The sequence below is a fragment of the Equus asinus genome, chromosome 5, assembly GCF_041296235.1.
Source record: "Equus asinus isolate D_3611 breed Donkey chromosome 5, EquAss-T2T_v2, whole genome shotgun sequence".
In the NCBI taxonomy this organism is placed as follows: domain Eukaryota; kingdom Metazoa; phylum Chordata; class Mammalia; order Perissodactyla; family Equidae; genus Equus; species Equus asinus.
This window is the reverse complement of record NC_091794.1, coordinates 67976124-67990451: the sequence shown is the minus strand read 5'-3', so window position 1 is coordinate 67990451 and position 14328 is coordinate 67976124. Positions and strand designations below refer to the sequence as shown.

The window sequence follows — 14328 nt, the reverse complement described above, 5'->3', positions numbered from 1 at the left end:
CTCTCATATGCTGTTCCCTATGTCTGGGATACCTTTCCTCTCCCACCTCCCATTCCTGGTGAACGCTTTTCATCTTTTAAAACCCAAATCAGAAACTGCCTCCCTTGGGAAAGCCTTCTCTGCCTCACCCAGGTTGGGTTAAAACCTCTTTCCTCTGCTCCCTCAGTTACTTGAACATAATGTCATTGTTCACATTACTTTATAATTGTCACACTGTATTCTAAATATGTTACTTTTGGACATCTTTCCTATTAAACTCTGAGAAATTTAAGGAAGGTCTAAATCGCATTTTAATTTGTGGGCCCTCAGCACCTTGCCTGTTAAATGAAAGATCTCTGGGGTCAGACAGGGTCAACTCCTGGATCCATCACTTAGTAGCTGTGTGGTCTTGGGGGCTAGTTACTTAAACTCACTGAGGTTCAGTCTCTCTACTTGAAAACAGGAACAGTAACGTTACTTATCCTTGCCAGACTGCTGTGCAGATTAAACTATATCATTCATAGGAAGGGCTAAGCACAGTGCCTAGCCCAAAGAAATGCCATCTCGTTGTTGCTGTCATCATTGCTGTTATTTAACCATTTACGCCGCCGGGAGACGGAACAGTGAATGAGAAATGGGCGCTGCCTCTTCCTAATGGAATTTACAACCTAGACGGAGAGAAATTAAATAGATATTTACACAAGTAACTTTCCTTTTTACAACTGTGACACATGCTCTGGAAAAAAAACCTTTGGGGTGAGTAACAGTCAGGATAAATTAGGACTGTGATAGGCTGAATGACACTTCCTCCCAAAAATGTCCATGCCCGAATCCTCAGGCCTGTGAGTATGTTACGTTACACTGTAAAAGGAGATTTGCAAATGCGATTGAGTTAAAGATCTTGAGATGGGGAGATTACCCTGGATCATCCAGGAGGGTGGAATGTAATTCTAAGGGTTGCTGTAAGAGGAAGGAAGGAAAGCCAGAATCTTAGAAGATATAAGGATGGAAGCAGAGGCCAGAGAGGAGAGAAGATGCTCTGCTGCTGGTTTTGAAGTTGGAGGAAGGGGCCATGGACCATTGAATGCAGGCGGCTTCTAAGCTGGAAAAGCCAAGGAAACGGACTCTTCCTTGGAGCCTCCAGAAGGAATGCAGCCCTGCAGACCCATTTTCAACTCCTGACCTCCAGAACGTAAGAGAATGAGTTTGTGGTACTTCAGGCCACCAAGTTTGTAGTAATTTGTTACAGCAGCAATAGGAAACTAATACAAATGCTCTGCAAAGAACGCTTTGGGGTATATACCGGTCAGGATAGGCTAGGTTTTGTTATAACCATGCAACTCCTAAATCTCAATGGCTTAACCTAAAGGCCTCTCTTTCTCACATACACACATGCTACAAGTCTGACATGAGTCAGAGGGGCCTCTGCCCCTCACACTCACTCAAGGACCGTCATCTAGTGATGTCACCATCTCAACACATGGTTGAAAGTCATGGAGCCAGAATTTGAACCCAATGTTTGCCTTGAAGCTATTAGACGCTCAGTATTGACTATCATACTGCATGTTTGTTCATCAGCCAGAGAAGCAGCAAGAAGCATGGAGACATTAAGCTGTGAGCTGTTTCCAATTCTACCTGGAGTAAAACAATAGGTTTGCCAATAAATGAAATAACCACCACTAATCTTCTCCACCTCCCCATAACCCAGAAATCCTCCTGTGACATCAGGTGTCAAATCCGTGAATGTCAGCACTCACAGTGGTGATTGAAGACTCTCTGATTCAACCTATCGTTTCACAGATTAAGATTCTGAAGATCTGCGCAAAGCCACATGGACTCACTGCCAGGGCCAAGACTGGTTCTCAAAGCAGGACTTTTCCTCCCTGTCTAGGGGGGAGAACTGAAGCCGAGAAAGACATTTTATGTAAATCTTTGAACCATTTTAACAAGATCTCCCCAGATGTTATTGTTCCAGTCTTTCAGATAGGAAAACTGAAGTCCAGCGAGCTCATGTCCTGAGGGGCGGGGCTTAAACCTGACCCTCTGGAACCCTTGCCCAAGCTCCTAACCTGCACTACACGCTTCCTTTGGGTGTATATGGCCCTCCCTCACCCGTGCTGGGGGCACAGAAAGGCGACAGTTGGGATTCCTTCTCATCCCTCAGAGCCCCCAGCTCCACACTGCACTCCTGAGGAGGAGCAGAACACAGGGTTTTATGGCAAACGTTCCCAACAGCGAGTCTAGAAGCTAAGTATTGTCTTCTAAGTCAGTCTTGTGAAGCTAAAAGTCAACATGAATCTCTCTTCAGTGTTGGGGAAGATAGGGACATTTATACCCCATGAGGGAAGGATGAATGCCATCACCCGCTGATATTTTAAGGAGTTAATTGGAAAGTACTCGAACAGTTGCAGCTATACTTTGAAACAACTTTTTAGATGGAGGGTGTCGCCAGGCTCTGTTTTTCTGCTGGGAGATTTATTACTGATTTTCCTTGTGAATGCATGCTATGAAGAGATGTATTTTCTGGAAGAGAGACTTGAGGAACAGGAGGGATGTTTGAACCATGCCATTTCCCCTGAGGGCCGCATATGGGCAAAACTGCTTTTGATTTTCAAGCAGAGACCCAGAGGCAAGTTGTGTCCTTGGGTTTCACGGCATTGGTGTGTTGGGATGTCTCTCCTTTTTCAGCTAGCTCTGTGCTTTTGATAGGCTGGTACCACTATTCCAGAGTTTCTGGGAGAAAGGAACTCTTATAGCATGTGTCCTGTAAGCTTTCAGCTTCTGGGTTGAAATCCCAGTGCCACCACCTACTGGCTGTGTGACTTTAAGCAAGTTAATCAACCTCTCTGGATCTCTCAATGGGCTGCCTGATGACAGTGTTTACTCTAGAGCTGCTCTGAGTTTACACGTACAAAGCACTTAGAATCATGCCTGACATACATAAACGCTCAGTAAGTGTTAGTTGCTCCTGCTGCTAATAATAATGATGACACAATCAGGTAACCCCAAAGAACTTGCATTTCCTCATCCATGAAATGGAGGGAAGGTCTCCCTCAGATGATTTGTGAGGTTTGAATGAAATAATTCATGTAGGCACAGGGACTGACAGAGAGTGTATCTTCCACCAAGATCGTCTCTCTTCCTCCCTGGGACATTAGTTCAACAAATTGTCACTCAGCAAGGCACAGTGGTGGGCGCTGAGGGGCGTTAAGAGCACAGCTGGTTAGCACATCTATTGGCAATTCATTTGCTTCTGAGAATTACAGAGCCAGGCAGTAGGGTCCCTTGCCCACGACATGTGGATCAGAATGAGGCAGAAAAATACACACCAGATTCTTCCTAAACTGTCCACCCCCAGCTCAGAAGCTACTAGCATGCTGGACGAAGACTGCATGGACGTCTGCTACGTGCTCCTATAGACATGTCGTCTGGTTCACTCAATCCTTGCCAGTAAGTGAGGATACTGAGGCCCAGACTCCCAGCCCAGCGCTCTTCCCTGCACCCCACGATGTGGGGAAAAAGCCTCTGCGTGTCCTCGGGACCAGCTCTGCGTGGAAGCCGAGCACAGGAGCCTTTGGGACGAGTTTTAAGGGTGTGGAAGGTGGCACTTTCCTGTTGTTCCTTTAAAAGGTTAAAGAATAATGCTGCTTTCTTTTTCTATATTGACTTCAAAATGTTAAGAAACCTTTTTCAAGTATGGTTTTCTGTTTCTTACCTAAATCACACACTGACCTTTGAGATGCGCTAGTGGCTGGTGCACAACAGGCAGGCAGCAGGACTCAGAGAGCGTTTTGGATTCTACATCTTCTGTGCTCAAATTTTGGATTGGGGGGGTTCTGATGACAACCGGGAATATTTGTGTAGGATTTTACTATTTACAATAGTACTTCCCAATACATTATCCTATGCAATCCTCGTAGACAGAATTTCAAATGAGTATTTAATATTAGACACACAAGTAAAATTGTAGTTTTTTCCAGTATTATGATCCAAAATTGCTTAATTATCTCTGAAACGTATTTTTTTTTTCTTTTTGAGGAAGATCAGCCCTGAACTAACATCCGCCACTAATCCTCCTCTTTTTGCTGAGGAAGACTGGCCCTGAGCCATCTTCCCATCTTCCTTCATGCCCATCTTCCTCTCTTTTATATGTGGGACACCTGCCACAGCATGGCTTGGCAAGCGGTGTGTAGGTCCACACCCAGGATCCAAACTGGCGAACCCCTGGCCGCTGAAGCAGAGCACGCAAACTTAACCCCTGCACCACTGGGCTGGCCCCTGAAGTGTACTTTTTATAACTTCTCAGTATTTCATATGTCCTGACAAAATGTTCAGTTCTTTTGATTAATCTTTAAAGGTCACACAGGAGTTTGCTATGTTAGATTTATATAGGTGAGAAAAACCAAATCTGAGGAGTCAGCAATGAGGGAGGAGTGTGGACCACGGTCCTAAGATCGCCTGCAGCCCCTTCCCGTTTCCCGGCCACGTGGGAAGAAACACTTCTCAGATTTCTTCTGAGAAGAGCTAAGCGCAGCCACCCTTTCGGGAGAGGTCACAATAACCTCACGGCAGAAACACCTCCCCGGATGACGGGGGAAAGGCACTGCAGCCAGTGTTCACATTAATCCTCTTCACTCGTTTGCTGATAAGGGCCATGGATGAGTTTCCAGGCCTGCCGGAACAAGGTGCCCCAGACTGTGCAGCTGAAACAGATGTACCGCCTTGCGGGTCTGGAGGCTGAAGTGCGAGATCAAGCGGCCGGCAGGTTGGTGCCTCCTGGGGCTGGGGGGGAAGGGTCTGTCCCGGGCCTTTTCTCTTGGCTTGTGCACGGCTGTCTTCTCGTTCACAGGGTGTTCCCCCTGCCCCTTCACATTGTCTCCCACTGTGTGGCTCCACGTCCGTGTTCCTCCTTTTACAAGGACACCTGTCATATTGGGCTCGGCCTGTCCTCGTGATTTCACTTTAAGTTGATTACCTCTGTACAGACCCTATCTATCTCCAAACAGGTCACCTTCTGAGGTCCTGGGGATTAGGAGGGCAGCAGGGACACAGTTCAACCCAGAATAGTCCATTTATTATACGGTAACATATCGTCATTTTAGTTTGTAGATTTATTTGCCCTTGGAGCCCATGGAGCTGTTCGAAGCTCTTTATCTGAAACTCCGTTGACTGCTAAGAGGTAGACATTATTATCCCCCTTTACAAATGAGGCAACTGGGCACAGAGGGATTAAGTAGGTTGCTTCAAGCCAAACAGCTAGTAAGTGGTAGAGCCAGAAACTGAAACCAGTCAGGCCGCCTCAGAGTCCATGCCTTTAAGCGCCATGCTGTGCTCCGCCTGGGAGCAAAGCCTAGTTCTTGCACTCTGGGATCTCACAGGCCAGACCTGGCTCTGTTCATAGGGATGAGGTCTTGCAAGGAGAGAAAAGACCAAGTGTGACCAAGAGGCTAGGAAAGGCTTCTCAGGGAGGTGATATCTGAGCTGAGTCTGATGAAGTGCAGTAGCACTCTGGAGAGAAGAATGTGCATGCAGAAACAGGCTGGAGCACGAGGGAGCGGGGCAGGAGGCGGCAGACGGAGCGCCTGGGCCTTGTCAGCAGGCTGAAGGGCTTGGGCTCTAGCCCACCGACAATGGGGAGCAACCCCAGGGGTTCAGCAGGGAGTGACATGATCAGATCTGCCCGTGAGAACCACCTCTCCGGTGGAGAAGCGTGGTGCATGGTTTGGAGAAGGGAAGACCGGACTCAGTGGGAAGGTACCACTGAGTGAGTGCTGGGGTCCGAGCTGCCGGGGAGGACCGCTGGCACAGACATCTGCCCTGTAGCTGTGCAGGTCACTTAATGTCTCACCGTCAAGGACTAAACAACACAGGTCAAGAGGACTCTCAGCACAGTTTCTCTGCAAAGGTGGAAGTGATATGGCCAGTCCTTTAGAATTGTGAATAATTGGATGATCCTCCCTTTTCCCCTTCTCAGAAAATTTCCGGAGGCTACAAGAAGCTTTGACCCAACAATCTGATCTTAATCCCCAGTGCACTCCACTCTCCCAAGAACAAGCTTGTTAACAACAGACTATCTTTACAGTGTGATCCTTATCGGGTGGCTGGTCCACTTTCTTTTTACATTACCCTGTCTTGTGACTTACTCATTAACAATCAGATCAGTCAGGAAAAAACCCTCTGAAATTGCTCTTGAGGGCTTGCCAAGTGGTTTCACAGGCACTCAGAATCTGGGTTCTAGACTCAGCTCTGTCTAAAACAAGCCATGTATGACCTTGGGAAAGTGCTGCAGTCCCAGAATGTCAGAGCATGACAAGACCTTGGGGACATTTAATTCACGCTCCCTGTTTTGGAGGTGAAGTCTCTCAGAGGCTCGGTCGGCCTATAGGATGAAGTACTTACGGCATTCTGGGTCTTTCGACATCTGGCCCCTGTTTACTTCTTGGGATTTGCTTCTGGCCATACGCACTCTCTCATCCTCTTTCCCTCTTTTAATTTTCTGCTGTATCAACAACTAACTACAAGAGTGTCTTCTGAGCTCTCATCCACACTGCTGCCCTTTGCTCCTTTCACCCACACTGCTGCCCTTCGCTCCTTTGTCCACGCTGTCCCTCTGCTCCCCTCCTTCCTTGATGAAATGCCACCTGCTCCTCCACTCACCTTCAGCTCAGACGCCAGTCCCTCCAATGAGGCCAGGAGGAACCCCGCCCCGGGTTAGGCACCTACTCTCAGTGCTCCCACAGAAACGTGCACCTCTCTTCATCATTCCACTTTTCATTTAATACTACAATCGTCTGCTTTCGTGACACCCTCCCCTGCAAAACTGAGCATCTATGATAGGCCCCCTCAGAAATGCTAGGATGGGGCCTGGCTCCTAGAAGATGTTGGGGAAATATCTATTGCATAACAAAAGGGTAGGGCCTGGTGATCTGCTGCCTCAGTTTACTCTCAAAATCAGTAAGAACTTTTACGGAGCATCTGCCACATGTGAGGCACAGCAAATAAGCAGCTACAAAGTCTGTTGTCAAACCACCCTCCCCCAACCCCGTGGGCCTCCAGTTTCCCCATCGCTAAAATGGGACTTGTTAGACTGGCTGGTCTTTGAGAAATCTCCCAACTCCTGCATTTTATTAGTCAATGATTTGCTCAAATCACTTGACTAATAAAAGGCGGAAGTAAACATAAACACAGGTCTTTCAACTACAACTCTAAAGCTCGTTCATCAAAATTCAAGTACCATTTTGTAAACATCCCAACTGAAAAGCATTCCCAGCTCAAAAATGCTATAATACTCTTGCCAAGACTGTGTCACTAAGTGAAAACTTACCTGGCTGAGGGAACGCAATAGGGGATCTCTCAGATTTACAAAGAGAAAAACTCACCAACCTCTCTGTTTGGGTGTCTAAACTACAAATAAAGCATCTTTTTATAGAAGTGCCTTGAGCCTTATGTGCATGGGGGAGAGTGACAATTTTTTGTAACTAAAAAGAATGAAGGATATGTAATTGTTCAGACATCTATTGATGCAAAACAAACCACTCCAAAACAGAGTGGCCTAAAACAGTAACCATCTTTCCATATCTCACCATTGTGTAGGATAGGAATTTGGGCAAAGCTCAGCTGGGTGATTCTTCTGTTCTCCAGGGTGCTGATGAAATTCGCTCATGGTATCTCACTGGTGGATGTGCTGGTCTAGAGGGTCCTGCTTCCAGCCTCGTGGGAATGTGAGAAGGTGAGGCCTAGCTGGAAATGTCAACCGGAGCAGCTCCATGAGGCGTCTCCAGCCTCTTACATGGGGCTCAGGGATGCACACCTCAGTGTTCTCACAGACGAGGTGGAAGCCTCTGAAGTCACCCAATGTCATACGTGTCACACTCTCTTGGCCAAAGCAGTCATGTTCTGTCCAGATTCAAGAGAAGAGAACAAAAACTCCACCTCTTGATGGGAGGAATGTCAGAAAATGGGGAGCCAAGTTTTAAAACCACACAGTTAACAGTAAAACTGTCAGACAGTAAGCCACCACAGCAATACATACTAAACCCTCTATGTGCCCAACGTGAGGCTAGACCATGAAGACACAGTGTCTCAAGCATACCTCCTAACAGGCTTCTCCCTTAAACTCTAAACCTACTCGGCCCCCAACTTACAGCTTACTCCATCCAAAACCCACTCCCAATGCCCCACAAGGCGCCCGCCTGAGGTCACCTCACTGGGAGCTGACTCCATTCTCACAGGCGCTCAGGGTTCATTCCTTGGCGTCTTTGATGATCCCTCCCTTTGATGATTTCCTTTCACATTTTTCGTCCAATCCATCAGTAAGCCCTGGTGACTGTACCTTTAATATATATCCAGAAGCTGACCACTTCTAGCCACCTTTACTGCTGAGACCCGGGTCTGAGCACTGGGCCCTCTTGCCTGGATTATAGCAATAGTCTCCTGCTGCTGCACTAGTTTCTGCTCTTGCTCGCCCTCTCATCTGTTTTCAACACAGTAGCCAGATGACCCTTTTAACACGTAAGTTGGATCATTCCGTTATACCACTCACAACACTCAGGTGGATTTTCATCTCAATCACAGGAACATCTGAAGTTCCTACAATGACCTCTAGGGTCCTACGTGATCTGACCACTACCTCTGACCACTCTCTCCTTTGCTTCCTCTGCACCAGCCATTCTGGCCATTTTACTGCTCCTTGAACACACCAGGCATCTTCTGTCTCAGGGCCTTTGCACTGGCTGTTCTCTCTCTGTAGAACGTTCTTCCCTAAGATACCACGTGGTTAATTCCCTCATCTCCTTCAGGTTTCCCCTCAAATATCACCTTATATTGATGCCTATCTTGAAACCATCCCATTTAAAACAGCGGCCTGTCCTGCTGCCTCGCCGTCCTTAAACCCTTCCCTGCTTTGTGTTTCTACATTGCACTTGCTGCCCTTTGACCTAATATATGCGCATTAATTTGTCTTCTCCATGAGAACAGAAGTTTTCTAGAGGCAGGCATTTTTGACTGGTTCACTTCTGTACCTGCAGCACCTGAGACAGACCCTACAACACAGTGCAGGGCTCAGGATATATGTATGGAATGAATATTTTGTTGACTTTTTAAAAATAAAACAAAATCCTCCTTTTAAGGAGTGGGCCTGGTGGCATAGAGGTTAAGTCCATGTGCTCTGCATCAGTGGCCCAGGGTTCACAGGTTCAGATCCCAGGTGAGGACACATACACTGCTCATCAAGCCATGCCGTGGCAGCGTCCCACATACAAAGTAGAGGAAGATTGGCACAGATGTTAGCTCAGGGCCAATCTTCCTCACTAAAAAAAAAAAAAAAAGAAAAGAAGAAGCAGAACCCTCCCTCTAAGATGAGAAATAACCCATATTTTTCTTTTGATCTTTTTTCCCTTTCCCTGAGCAGAAAAAGTTGCATAACCACATTAGCTTATCCCATAAAAATGTCATTAGCTGACACGCCCTTTCTTACTTTTCTCGAAATTGCCTAACATTCTACCTGTTTTCCCACTGTCATCCTTGCTAGTAGCCTGGCTTATAGTTGGCACTCAGTATTTGTTATTGACAAACCTAAGTTGATGCTCCAGCTCTGGGACTGGCCAGCCTTGTGATACTGAGCAAGTGACAACCTTCTGACCGTCGGTTTCCTCCCCTACAAAAAGCGGCAAACGGCCTTGCCCTCACTGAGTTGTGCTGCAGATAAACTGAAATGAAGGAGGCCGTGGATGTCCACCACATCACAGAGGGCAAAGTGTAAGTCAGCTTCTTTTTCTTACAACCGCACTAATTCTGTTCAGCCTGGCGTTTCTCCATCAAGGAGGAGCTCCTCAGAAGCCGCTGAACTGCAAGATGGGGGGAGAGAACTCAGAGGAGAGGAGCTGGAGGCGACACCAGTGTGCCCTTGCTCACTCTCTTCCAAAACTCAGCTAGTCCGGCTGGAGTGATCTGCCACGGGGAGACAGGTGTCCCGTGCCTGGGGACAAAGGGGAGCTTTTCCTGATGGGCAGCAGCTGAAATGGGTCCTCTGCCCAGATTTAAAACCAAACCCCTGGGAGGGAAGCCACATGATTCACAGGAGAAAATGACTTGACTCCAAATTCATAATAAAGACCACATGGAAGCAACCCCATGCCCCCTCCGTGAAAAAAACCCTGATTTGAGAACAGAGGGAGTGGCGAACCGGAGAAGGAAAAAGGAAGCTGTGGTCAGTCAGGTGGAGAAATTCTCCAACTGTGCCAACAGCACGCCGCCATCCAAGGACAAGGGAATTCCACCTCCTTGTGCTGGGCACTCGCCCAGACGTCTCTCTGTTTGCAAGCACCTCCAGTCATCCCACAAACTAGTCATTCTAGTATGTTATGTTACCAGAGGGGAACCCAGGGGGCTCAGCAGGATGAACTCACTTGCCCCAGGCCGCACAGCTAATAAGGAGCAGAGCCCACAGTAAAGCCACCAGCCCCCAAAGAGCCCGGCGCGGCGCTGCCCCCGGACGGGAGGGAAGGCGGCCCCTGGCCAGACGCGCAGAGCCCTCGAGGGCCGCAGGCAGGGGCCCAGCGGGCGCTGGGGACCAGGCTGCGGGTCAGGGCAGAGCCCAGCCCCGGGATGCGAGCGGATCCCCGACGCCCCCGCTCCCGAGAGCCTCTGTCCCCTCAGCCTCCGAGGTGGCACAGGACGCGGTACACACCCCCTGCCGTTCCCCCGCCAGGGAGCAAGGCCCGTGTGGGCTGGGGGCCTGACAGCGGATGTGCTGACTGCTCTTGGGGAGGCAGAGGCGGCAGCCCGCGGGGGGAACAGACCCGGCAATAAGGGACACAGCGGACGACAAGAGACTGACGCGCCTTACCCCGTCCATGGCTTTCCCGGAGGCAGAACCTGGGAGTCAAGGCCAGCTGCCCGGAGCCGGGGCCTGGCCAGGAGCCCGCCCTCTCCGCCCGCCCCTCAGGGGCCACGCCTGAGCCCGCCCCCCGCCCCCGCCACGCCCCCGCCACGCCCCCCGGCCACCCATACCCGCACCCCGCAACCCCGCAGCCCTCGAGGCGGCTCCCCGTCTGCGGCCGCCTGGGTCCCACCAGCGTCGCGGGCCGGGCCGGCGGGGAGAGGGGCCTTCCCCGCCAGCCAGCGCTCTGCCCGGTTGTCTCCCCGGCTGGCCCCGCGGTCACTCTCCAGGGGTGCACTTTGTGCCCAGGCGCCGGGAGTTGCCGAGGACTGGGGTGGCTCCGCCCTGCGAGTACAGGACGCTCAGGCTGACAACGTTATCTCCAGTAGGGACAGCCCGGACCCAAGCGGCCCCTGCCCACGGCCGCTTAACGTCCCAACCCGCTGGCTCACCGACAGGGACACCAAGGCCCTGGGGGGACAGAGCTGCCTAGCCTGGCAGGGGGACTTCGCGGAGGCCGGAAAGGGGGCTGCTAGAATGGAGCACCTGTTTGGGGCCAAGCGTATTTAGCGTTTGGATACGTTATTATGTGTGAGTCCCCCAGGGCCCTGGAAGCGCTGATATTCCCGTTTAGCAGGAGGAAGCAGGCTCAGAGCATCCTCTGACCGGCCCACCGGGGCCCGGAGGTAGCCAGCAGGAGCATCAGGGTTTGAACCAGGTCTGGCTGACTCTAAAGTGATTTTGTTTTTCTGTTTTGTTCTTTTGTTGCTGTTTTCGCTTCTGTTTGCTTTTCGGAGAGAGCTGGTGCTGGAAACCCAATCCCCAGTTCCGGTTCTTGGGAGCTCGCGGCTGTCCTGGGGGTCCGGCCGCGGCAGGCCAGGCCGCCGCGCTCTCCTCCAGGCGCGGTCTGTGTGACTTCTTTTGCTTGGCTAGGGCCGCGCTGGTGAAAGGACAAGACTCTCCTGCCGTGTCCAGGGGAGAGGAGGGGGAAAGTGAGGACAGCCTGCGTGCGCGCTCACTTCCAGTAACAGGCAGCTCCCAAACCTGGCTGACATCAGAGCGGCAGGGAGTCTATGAAAATGCAAGCTTCAAGACCCCGAGGGAGGCACGAGTGAATGCTTCAGCTCTAGGGTCTGGGAATCTGGACTTTAAATAAGCTCTTTAGGTCTGCATGTTTTAATAATCGATGACGCTGTAAGATAGATCTACATTATGACTCAGCAGGCAGATACGCACACATATACATACTGAAATAAAAATGTCTCAGAACAGTCACCCTTACAGTGTGTGTTATCGCAGTGATATTTTCTGTTCTCTTCTGAGCCATGATGTGCCATTTACTTTAAGAAGTCAATGGCCACCACGCCCCGCTACAGTGATCTTGGCTCACAGTTTGATCTTTGCTGCCCTGTGGGCTCTGCGCACAATCAGACTGGAGGCCACTCCTCCACACTTAACGGTGGGCAGGCCAAAGGTTCTCTGTGACTTTCCCTCACACCCAACCCTCACTCAGGTCAAAGGCAACCGTGTCTGGGGTCCACTTGTAAATAATATGATGGAGCAATCATCTACGGAAGCTCTCAGGACGCTGGCCGCCTCCTCCCAACCCCAGCTGATAACTGGGCCGTCAGACGCCCTTTGCTCTTAACGCAAGGGCTCCCTCTGGTGGCCTCAGACCAGTCTACAAGGCGGAGGGGGTGGAGCAGGTCGGAGGGGCGCTCACCTGCAGGACCTGGCCGCCTTGGGCGCTCTGTGCTTTTCGGTTTGGGTCAGAGCAAGCTACAGTGGGAGGCCATAGGATGGAGTAGGCACTGATTATTGGTAGCTGTTACGAGTGTTTGCAAGTAGGCTTAAGAACCGTGACTCTTGGAACTCCATAGGATCCCCCTTTATACCTTAAGATCCTCAAGATACCAACCTCAGTTTCCCCACGAGCTGTTGGCTGTGAGAATGTCAGCGATCCCCTCTGTGATGTATGTTCCTCATCTGTAAAACTAGGTAAGAGGACTGGCGGTGCCGGCTTATGGATTAATGAGCCATGTGAAAATCTCTACAGTGCTTATCACTAAATAGGCACCAAAAATGTCAGTTCCTCTTCCTTTCCTCTCTTCTCCTCAGTTAATGGTGGCTGTGTCAGTGTCGAGATGTGTATGCTACACTTGGACGTTCAAATGGAGTGGCATTGCTTTATTTCCCTGTAATGATCCCATTTTGCTCATGAGCCCCCATCCTCGAGGAGCAGGTCCCAGCGTCCAGCTTGACATTAGGAGAGCCCATACATGCTTCCGTGGGAGTGTGGAGGCACAAGAGGCAGGAACAACGGGCAGACATGGTGGGGAGGGCTTTGGATGTGAAATTTGGGGTTTGACCTAAGTTTAGCCAGATCTTGTTACACCTTAGAAATAAATAATTCCATTGAATAAAGAAGTATGAGATCTTACTATAGCCACAAGGTGCTCTGATGGCCTGCTGCTGGCTGTAGGCCAGGAGGACTCTGCCTGGGATCTCCACTTAAGCACTGGGCCAGGAAATGACTGAGCATCCACTGCCTTCTGGGGACAGTGTCCCAGACCTTACAAACATCACCTTATTTAGTCCTTATTATGATCCTCATTTTCCAGTTGAGGAAACTGAGGCAGATATGAGTTAAGTCACTGACTCAGGGGGATGCAGTTAGCAAGTGGAAGAGCAGACATTCCAGCACAGGCAGTCTGGCTCCAGAACCCACTCACAACCACTCTGGTTGCCTCCATTTAAATCTTAGAGAAATACGGACAAATGAACTCACAGAATCTGCGAGCTTCAAGCGTTCTTTGAAGCAATTTTTTCCAAATTCAATTGTGAAAGAAGTCTGTGAGAAAGTTTAGCAGATGCCTGGGCTGAAGTTAGGCTAAGAATCTTCTAGATGTTTCTGTCTTTCAAGACCCTGGCTTCAGTTTTTCTCTGCTGGTAATGGGGATGATGTCCATGCTCTCCTGTAAGGTCTCATCCATTCTTGGGCATGCTGAGCAGTGGAAATAAGTATTTCCAGCATGTTCTTGATGCTTCTCAACCTCACTTTCAGTCTCAGATACTGCTGGTAGCTTTTCAGTGTTTCCATTCATGTCTTAGTCTTTCATTTCTTGGCAAACATTGTTTACCCTTTGCACCCGAAGTAATGGTTTGTAGCAGAACACTTTGATGTAAAAAAGAATTTAAAAAATATCCGAAAATGGGAAATCCTGTGCATTCACCTCTTTCCAGGGTAAACTTTGAGCACCGTATGTTATCTGATGACAAAGCCAGAGCAAGTAGATTGATTGGCAGAATTAGGACGGTGCTGCTAGAGTAACCTATTATTAATATTAACATTATTATTGGTTATATTAATCATTTCTGAGGATTTCTAGTGTAATGTGTAATTTATTTATGTATAATTTATATCCTGACTGCTTTCAAAAGGGAGAGAAGGAAAGAGAAAAGGAACTTAA

General features: G+C 49.4%; 1 protein-coding gene across 3 annotated transcripts in view; it reads right to left on the bottom strand.

The window, feature by feature from the left end:
• The window catches only part of FYB2 (FYN binding protein 2), a 117131-nt gene extending 106220 nt beyond the window's left edge, over positions 1 to 10911 (bottom strand). Inside the window, exon 1 of one of the 3 annotated variants that reach the window (XM_044770878.2) lies at positions 10826 to 10911. In XM_044770878.2, coding sequence (XP_044626813.2) covers positions 10826 to 10834 — 9 coding nt within the window. In that variant the 5' untranslated portion in view covers positions 10835 to 10911. Of the gene's footprint in view, positions 1 to 7562; positions 7876 to 10825 lie in introns of those variants that run through there. The other 2 variants (XM_044770877.2, XM_070509817.1) reach the window with 2 other exon arrangements.
• Positions 10912 to 14328: the final 3417 nt, after the last annotated feature.